Source organism: Arachis duranensis, chromosome 9, assembly GCF_000817695.3.
Source record: "Arachis duranensis cultivar V14167 chromosome 9, aradu.V14167.gnm2.J7QH, whole genome shotgun sequence".
NCBI classification, from domain to species: domain Eukaryota; kingdom Viridiplantae; phylum Streptophyta; class Magnoliopsida; order Fabales; family Fabaceae; genus Arachis; species Arachis duranensis.
In genome coordinates this window covers 118,934,086-118,944,245 of record NC_029780.3, presented here as the reverse complement: position 1 = coordinate 118,944,245, position 10,160 = coordinate 118,934,086, and the positions used below count along the sequence as shown (strand labels likewise).

The 10,160-nt window shown below is 31.3% G+C and overlaps 1 protein-coding gene across 1 annotated transcript; it reads left to right on the top strand.

Annotated features, from left to right (window-relative positions):
- Positions 1 to 3,284: 3,284 nt before the first annotated feature.
- Positions 3,285 to 7,747, top strand: LOC107468017 (protein indeterminate-domain 4, chloroplastic). Its single transcript, XM_016087265.3, has 2 exons — positions 3,285 to 3,771; positions 6,216 to 7,747. Exons 1-2 carry the CDS (start codon positions 3,416 to 3,418, stop codon positions 7,489 to 7,491), a joined length of 1,632 nt encoding a protein of 543 aa, XP_015942751.2. The 5' UTR covers positions 3,285 to 3,415; the 3' UTR covers positions 7,492 to 7,747.
- Positions 7,748 to 10,160: the final 2,413 nt, after the last annotated feature.

Below are 10,160 nucleotides of genomic sequence, written 5' to 3'. Positions count from 1 at the left end.
CGAGTTTCCGTTTCTGCTTCTAACTAGCTCTATATATACTCTCATAGTCGATTTCCCAGCTCGGAATGTCATCCACTAATGGAAGCAAGTTTATGTTGTGACACTTTTCCCTTCACACATGGTTATTAGTAAATAGGATCTGAATTTTCAAAAAGATTGAGACTCGAGAATTTTTGGACATTCGAATAACGAGTAAAAGAAGAATCTACAAAATTTGATGAGGATTTCTTAAAAGGGTAAAAACAATAATTTATAAGGTGCTATATATATAAATTGGACTAACAAAATAGGGTTAACCACTAAAAATACTATTGAATTTTTTAAATGTCGACAAAAATACACTCAAATTTTGTTGTCGATAAAAATGCTTTTAAATAATTTAAAAACATAACAAAAATACCCAACAATAAATATATATTTTCAAAAAATATTTTAAAGATTGAATTTTGATGCAATTTTTTACAAACATGATTATAAAAATAAGATATTTTTATACTTAAAATTTAGTGATTTTTCGTTAAGTATATATATTTTTATAATTTTTTTGTTAACAATCAATAATACTTTTAAAAATTCACAAAACAATATATACTTATAAAAAATCACCAAATTTTAAAAATAATAATATCTCATTTTTCTAATCATGTTTGCAAAAAATTACATCAAAATTCAATTTTTAATATATTTTTTTAGAAATACATATTTAATTTTAATTTTTTTATAAGATTATCTAATATTTAGGTGCATTTTTGTCCGCATTTGAATAATTCGGACCCAACAAAATATATACAAATAAGATCTTAATAAAATAATTTTTTTCAGGTATGTTATTCCTATCCAATAATAGTTGTATAAACTAATAACATCGCGCTGCCCTATAATATAATCTTAAAGAATTGTCACATCATGGTGGATAACTACCTACTACTCTAGTAGGCCATAATATGACCAATTAATTCCCTATGCATACATATGGCATGGTTTTGGGTGTTGTTTACTTGTGATTTGTTTGTGTATGTCAGCGTGGTTGCAGAGATTGATGGTTTTTGCAGAACGTGGTTGTGGCTGTGCATATTGGTGGGCTAGTTATGGCAAATTAAAGGGCCGGGGTTCCCTTTGAAATTTTATGGCGTCTTGTTTTGCTCCTAGATGTTAGCAACCTTGTATGCGTGGTTGTGAAACTATTTAAGATTATAACTATAGTTTGTTTTGTTTGCTATATATGTATCTAGCTAGGGCTACTAGAGACAGGGGCAGAATAGAAACTGAATAAAAATTAATTAATGAGTAAGGCAATTAAGGAGGTGAAATTGGAGTAGTAAGAAGAAATGAAATGAAAAGAAAAGGGGGGTGTGGGGGAGGGAAATGACGAAAGAGGGGTTGTCTTGTTGTGAGGAATAAGATACGAAATAAGAGAAGGAGAGATAAGGAGAGTGTGAGTGTGAGGGGGCTAAGGGGGTCGGTGTGGCCCCAAACAAACCCATCATATTCTGCTAAGAACGACACACACATACACTAACATACTAGTCCCCCCTCTGCAACTATGCTCCCACATATAACAGTGACATTAGTTACCCCTACCCTCCATTTTCATTTAATTAACCAACAAAGCTTATCATCAAATTAAACATATACGTAATAATAAATTTTATGCCATTTTTTATTGTTTTATGAAAAAAAATATTTTAGGATAATATGTTATCATAAAACCTATTTACCAAAAAATTTAAATTACAAAAGGAAAGATATATAAATAGTTAGTTGAATTCCGTTATGGAGCCAGTGGAATAAGTATATAATATGTATAATGGGCTGATTTTTTTGTCCAATAAGAAGAAATAACCATCTGCTGCTATCATACAGGTTCAAACATTCAGGATAAAATACTACTAATTTATTAAACACAATACATCTATATTATCCAGAATAATCATTCTGATACCATGGATAATAAACATATGATATTTGAAACTGTTTACACAAATACATTTTTACTATTCTAAAATAAGTATATATGAACAATTTTAAATTAACATCCGATACTTTAATTTTAGTTTAAAATTAACCTCATTATATATATTGTACAGAACATATATTGACTCTCTATATTTCCTCTAGTTATATATCTAATATATGTTTTTACATAAAAATATCATTATATTTATTTATGTATTTTTTATCAACTTAATATTTTAAAAAATATTATTTTTATAATATGACATAAGAAATTTTACAATTAAAAAATTTAGAATTCAATCCTTATTAATCTAATTAAAAGAAAAATTAGCATAAAAATATTCAATACAAAGCTCTTGTATAAAAAAATATATTAGAAATATAGTGATTTATATCTCTTCTCTTACTAAATTAAGTTTTTTAATGTATAAAAAACATATTATTGATAATAATTAATTAGGTAGCTAATACGTAGATATAGCTATGGGTGGACAGTAGGCATGTCAAGTGGTATTATAATTTATCTTGGTGACGCCAAATGATTGTGGAATAAAAAAGAGGGAAAAGTATCCAAAATAATAATAAAAAAAAAAATTGTATGGCATAAGAAAACAATAGGGAGAAGATAAAGTAGGTATACTGAGCTGAATTGTTTTCTTCTCTTCGTCTCCTCTTTGCTGCTGTCTCTTGAGATACTCCTTCTCTTACTCTTTCATCTCTCAATCCTTTTTTCCATCAGACACCACCAAAATCAAATCATCAGGTCCTTCTTCTCTTTCACCTTTTCTTATCTGCTGCTTCTCTTTTCTTTCTTTTTTAATAAAAATAATCATGTTTTCCATCAAGAGACATACAGCTGAAGGAAACAGCATACATGCAATTGAATTTTCCTCTCTCTTTCATCAGCTGATGATGAATTGAATTAATTAATTAATTGCTGCAGATTTATTTGCATTAAAGCAGTTATTACTATGGCTGCTGCTTCATCAACACCATTCTTGGGAGTCAGAGAAGAAAGTCAAAGCCAGATTACACATCAATCCTCCATAGCTGCCTCCTCAGCTTCTACTCCTCCCACTGTTCCTCAGAAGAAAAGAAGGAATCAGCCTGGAATAAAGAATGAAGTTTCTTCTTTGGTTTCTTTCTTCTCATAAACCAGCACCACCAAACCCTAAATCTCGATTTATAATAACTTATTTAGGGTTAATCTCTCTCTCTCTCTCTGATTGATGGTAGTTCTTAATGGCTTTCATCAGCTTGTGGTTAATTAATTTATATATAATATTCTTTGACGACGATAATTTCTATTTTATTAATAATATTAAAATACGTGTACGTAGTTGTCTAGATAATAAAAAAAAAGAAAGTGATTAGTAATTAGCGAGAAGCATAGAAATTTCTAATAATTGTTAATACAGATCCAGATGCAGAAGTGATAGCACTATCGCCAAAGACACTAATGGCAACAAACAGGTTCATATGCGAGGTATGCAACAAAGGGTTCCAAAGGGAGCAAAACCTACAGCTACACAGAAGAGGACACAACCTACCATGGAAGCTGAAGCAGAAGACGAACAAAGAGCCAAAGAGAAAGGTTTATCTGTGCCCCGAACCCACGTGTGTCCACCACGACCCTTCCAGGGCCTTGGGAGACCTCACTGGGATCAAGAAGCATTACTCTCGCAAGCATGGCGAGAAGAAGTGGAAGTGTGACAAGTGTTCTAAGAAATATGCTGTTCAATCCGATTGGAAGGCTCATTCTAAAACTTGCGGAACCAGAGAGTATAGATGCGATTGTGGCACTCTCTTCTCTAGGTATTCTGCATATCTATATCATTCCATCATATCTAAACGTAAATGATTCTTATATAATTAACTACAAATCAATTTTTTCAATAATTTAAACTGATATAAATAAGTTCATAAATAGTTATTGTTAGAAATAAGAGACTAAATCAAAGAAAAAATTTGTGTATTATTGAGTGTGTTCAAGTTGTCTAAAATTATATAATATAAAAAAGTATTTATAGGTGCTAAGAGAATCGAAATAATAAAAACATAATCTCCTATAATAAATATTTAGATATATTAAATAATATTAATTGATTTTTTATTACCTTTTATTAAGTCAGAATTTCTTTATTTTTAATTGTAAATTTTTTAATACTGTATCATGAGATTGTTTTTTCAATTTAAACTGATAAAAAAATACAATGAATGATTATTTCTCTAACAAATTCTATTTATTCTTTTTTAGTTACAGTCAACTACCACTATTCATCATCGTGCATGATATAATTACAACTCCTACATCATTTATTACCATTTTGCACTACTAATAAATTCCTAGAATAAAAGATTAAGTTAATTTAAAGATGTAAGAAAAGTTGGATGTGAAGAAAGAGATTTTGCTCTCTTTCTGGGTCAGTTAGTTTTGTGTGAGTGTGGGTGTTAGTGGAGGTGGTATGGCAGGCAGAGAGACTGCTGACACGTGAGTAGATACACTGTTAAAAATTGGGTACAAGAAATAGAGATGTGTTTTTTTTTTGGAAGAAAAAACAAAGAATGCTAATAGGTAATTACTTCAACTATGGTCCTAGTCTTAACTAGGGAACAGTGCCACCACCTCTCATATCCTTATTCCCCCCATTCACGTGTAGTTAAGTAAAAACATTGTAAGGGACACAGTGATACTCATTTTGTTCTCACATGAGTTGGAGATGCTGGGTTTTGTTCTCTTTCGTCTTGGCTACTTGCATGTACTATGCTTCAAATATCAAATATATTGTGTAGTTCAATGTAATAATTAATAATATCCAGGTACTTTCTTGCAATGGGTCCAATGTGCTTATATTAATTGTCATCACTGCCCAACTCTTTATCAAAAAAAAAAAAAAATGTTTCTGTACTTCTAAGATGTACAAACCTATTTAATTAATGTCTACTTTAAAATTCTTAATTATATTTATAGAAAAATAAGTATTTTTTAAACACAGTTAAATATGTTTAAGAAATATGCAAGAATTAATTATTATTGCCTTTAGAAAAAAGAATAATAGAGAGTGATTTAGTAAAACAAAGATTCTCTATAAGCATTAATTGTTGGATCTATAATAGATATATTCTCAAAGGATTTTCCCGAGAATTTAGCAATTCTCTCATGGTACGTTTGTGTTGTAATGAATTCTTGTAGTAGAAAATAGACAAGTCTTGAGGTAGTTTGCATTTATTGAGGCCGGCCCCATATTGGATGCATGATTAATTGACTTTCATCAAAGTTGCAAATAATTCTCTCTTTCATTGATCAAAGAGAGAACTCAAAGTGGTAGTTCGATTTGGAGTTCTTGGTTTGTATCACGTTTTGGCATAATCCCCGGGCCCTCTCCTTCTGTTTCAGTTTTCTACTAATTTCAATTTTGTAGATCATTTCACCCAAATACTGTATATTCCATTTTTATCATCATTACTACCTCTTTTTCTTTCTTTCCTTTTTTACTTCATTTTTTTAACATAGAATTTTCCTTTGGAATTCATCGTTTATATATATTTGGTTGCATGATTAGCATGTTATCATGTTCATCAGAAAAATAAAGCAATGTCCTCCTTTAATTTGAGAATATTTGGTGTTGATATGGTTGCAAAGTGGTTGACTTTTAGAAATGATTAATAAATAACCATTAATACGATTTTGATTATTATGATCACTTGAGATCTGTTATCTGTGTGTTACATGTGAATGGGATGTTAAAGATGTAATTATTTTTATCGATTTGAATTTTGGTACAGTAGGTGCCTTTCATAACAATTTTTAAAGACATTATTGATAAATGGTAATCTTGTAAAACCCCCATAAGTTTTTCCTTACTTTTTATCTCGAGTCTAAATTCAATATAATCTTATTTATTTAACTATTCCATCATTTACAGTTACAACAACCTAGCTAGGTCTTGATTGATAGTCGGATAAATTCAGTGTAGCATGTATAATGAGTCTAATTCATTCCATTAGTAAAATGAACCTTAGTCATGAGTGAAAATAATATAAATATAATGAAATTGTGAATTAAATTCCTGCTTCTTTTTGAATCTTTCTTTATTTCCTCGAGTAATTCTTCTTCTATCCGAAGCTTCTCTTGCAAAATCGCCAGTGTTAAGTTCTATGACTTAGTAGTTAGTAGTGACCTAATAATAATTTGTTGTATCATGTTGATTAAGGTGTATGTTATCGTTGCTAATAATATTATTTGATTATTATTTCAGACGTGACAGTTTCATCACTCATAGGGCCTTCTGTGATGCCCTAGCTCAAGAAAGTGCAAGGCACCCAAATGGCACCATGAACCCTTTGGGAGGGACACATTTGTATGCCACAAACACAAACCACATGACCTTAGGCCTCTCCCAATTAGGCACCCAAATCTCCCAATTCCAGAATCACCAAAGTGGCGCCACTCACGGCAGCGGCGGCGGCGGCATCCTCCGTCTCGGGAGCGCCGGGGCAGCCAAATTCGAGCACTTAATCCCGCCTTTAAGCCATCAGTCTTCATCATTTGGACACTCACCCCAATCATCACTCACTAATCCCTCACCTTTCTTCATCAATGACCCAAATCAAGCATTTGAAGACAACAACCAAACTCATCAACAAGGTTCATTATTCTCAAGCAAGCAATTACATGGTCTAATGCAACTTCCTGATCTTCAAGGAAACACCACCAACACCAACTCTAATAATTCTTCCAATCTTTTCAACCTTAGCTTCTTCCCAAACAACAACAATAGCAGTGGAACCATCATCCCTGACCAATTCAATAGTAACCAACAAGGAACAACAACATCAACACTCTACGGTGACCAAGTTGGTTCAGGTTTGTCTTCACTCTTTGGAAATTCATCTTCATTGCAACATGAGAACGTGTCCCCTCATATGTCAGCCACTGCATTGCTTCAGAAAGCTGCACAAATGGGTCCAACTACCACCACCAACAATAATAATGGTTCTTCTATCCTTAGGGGAATGTGTAGTAGTTCCTCAAACAAATCCGAAAGGGAACTTGTTGTCTCTGATCATGTTGCATTTGGAAGTGATCAAAGAAGATCAAGCATGGAAAATGATCATCACCACCAGCAACACCTTCATGGGTTGATGAACTCCATTGCCAGTAATGTAGGAAACACTACTACTAGTTCCATATTTGACAATGTGCATCAAGGGAATGATGATAACAACAACAACCTCAGTCATCATCATCATCATCATCATCATCATCAGTTTCATCAGAGCCTAGAGGATTCTAGTAACACCAATAAGCTTCCTCAGAATCATCTTGGGGTCAGTTTTGGAGGGTCTGATAAGTTGACATTGGATTTTCTTGGAGTTGGAGGAATGGTAAGAAACATCAACACTGGTGCAACAACACACGCATTTTCACAAACACATAGAGAGCAACAACAACAAGGAATGATGAGTACCTTGAGTTCTTTGGATTCGGACCTGAAATCAGCACAATCAGCCACACCAAGCCACCGTTTTTGAAGTTAGTTCTTCATCTCTGCAATGATCAAGGAAAATAATCAAATTAAATTAAAAACAGACAATGTTAGTTGTTTTACGTATGAACTTGTTCAAAAACAATTGTTCTTTATTATTTTTTTTCTCTTTCTCTAATTGGCACATTATGACATTAGGGTTTCAATTCCAAAAACCGCAATCCTTGTAGTAGTATCTTTCTTGAACAAACCTCGTTCACATATTATTATTATTATTATTATTATTATTATTATTATTATTATTATCTACTCTCTTTTGTTTCCATGGTATCTCCTAACCCGATAGGCCAAGGACTAATTATCGCAGTACTGAGTTCTATTTAAAGGTTTGTCGTTGGCCAATGGGTTGTTGCATGCACAATGCGGGATTCGAACCCTCTAAGCTCTTTGACGGTGACAGAAAACTAATACCAATAAATTTACTATTTCATTGGATTTCATAAGCCCTGATAAGTAAATAAAACAAATTTTAAAGAGACAGTAAAAAAAAAGCATTGCATGTTGTAATTGGTAAAGCCAGGTTGTGTTGGATGCTCTTTCTTTCTCTCTCTCACACACACATACACAGAGAATGAACGTGATATGTTATTGTTATCGATGGAGCTGGCTGCTTAATTAGTTTTTTTTTTTTTAATTTGTTTTTGAGAATATCTTCACATGTTTGCTACATTCCAATGGATAAGACGAAACCAAATTTCCGTTCAGTTTAATCATTAATAATTTCTAATTGTAAATCATCACAATTAAATATATTATACTATTACTGACCAAACCTTAGCTTACAACTCCTCAAAAATTAATAATGCTAAGAATTTTTGTACTCGCTACCTACTACCTTGCTTTTAGGAAAAGCATTATTCAAACAGTAGTATTAAAGGGACACGACGAAGTTTTTTTTTTCATAATTATTGTATGTATAAAATAGTTTATTATAATTAAACAAAAAATGTAATATATTATATCATCAACGTACCACGAGATGCATGCAATTATGCATATAGTATTTGAGAAAATTTTGAGAGTTAATATTTCACCGTTAATATTATATAGTTAACATTTACTATTAAAAAAAAGAAGTAGCTCAGTTGCAGTTAATTTTATATGGAGTTGATAGTTAAAATTCGTTAAATAATTTGACGAGTTTGATTAAATTATTATCTAATAACTTTTAACGGTCAACTTCATTTCATTAACTGCACCTGAATTTTCACCTAAAAAAGAATATTCAAAATTTTTAAAAACTGAACATTTGAAACTAAATTTTAAAAAAATTAAAATTTAAAGTTAACAAAAAGCTCAATTTTAATAGGTTCTATATGGAGTTTGCTTAATTATCTATTGTAATGTTAATTAAAATTGATTGTCATAGTATTAATTCTCTAACATTACTCATACCATTTTATGATATAATAGCTATAGATGTATTATTTGTATTCATTATTATTTTGTAGATTAACAAGATATATAATACGAATATATATCTAATTTAGGATAAAAATGAAAGTCCTATATATCATGTGATAAATTTTACCGTTCTTTATAATTCCAAAATTAAAGAAAAAAAAGTATTGGTCAATTCAAAATATACAAGCTAATAAAATGTGTATATAAAACCTCAATCCTCATCACACAAATCTTATATTATTAAATTCTAAAACCTTGACAATTTTGGTCACTAACTCCACGTCTCCACGACCAATAATAATAATAATAATATGCAGAATTTCAGGTGGTTTTTCACTTTTCAAATATTCTTCAAGCGTGGTGTATATATATGTATATGTGCACGTTGAGTTGACTATGTAGACATAGATAGGATTGCATGATAACAAAATAATAACATGCAAGACTAATAGATATAGTGGGTAGTTAGGGTTTAGGGTGTCGTAGTTATGATTTGATTTAATTTGGGTGTAATTGAATTTGGATATGGAGTTAATAATTATATTAATGAGTGATGACCACACATAGAGTGGTCAGAGAACTCACTCTCTCTGCACTCTGCAATGTTCGTTATTGCAATTATTAGCAAACTTTCTGTGACACTTTTGTCGCAATTCATGTCACTTACCTTCCTATTCATATGGGAATCAAAAGTCCGTGACCTAAGAGAAAAAGAAAAATTCAAATCCACCACCAAAATATCATTTTCGCCTTTAGCTACTTCAATTTCTATTATTCCTTTTTCCATTTTAATTTCTCACCACTTAATTAGGAAAACAAGCAAACTTTTTATTTTTAATATGAAGAAAGGAATGGTGTATATCTGAGTTATGGGGGTGTATGGTGATTCATCGGCGTATGATTGTTGTTCAAGAGAAATCGAATCGTCCGATTTGAGGTACTGAAAATTCTGGGTCCGATTTGTGTACTAGCAGAAAATCCTGGGTCCGATTTCAGAAAACTCTGGGTCCGATTTGTGTCCTCTCTCTCTTTGCAATGAAATCGGACCCTCCGATTTGTATACTTTCCATAATTTTAAAAAACACCAAAAATTACAATATTAAGGTATATCACCACTCCTACTTCCATAACAAAAAAAATTAGCCAAAACAAGCTAGGTTCTTTGGTTTATTCGATGTTAACAAAAAAAATTAGCCAAAACAAGCTAGGTTCTTTGGTTTATTCGATGTTAGAGATATAATTATTTATATT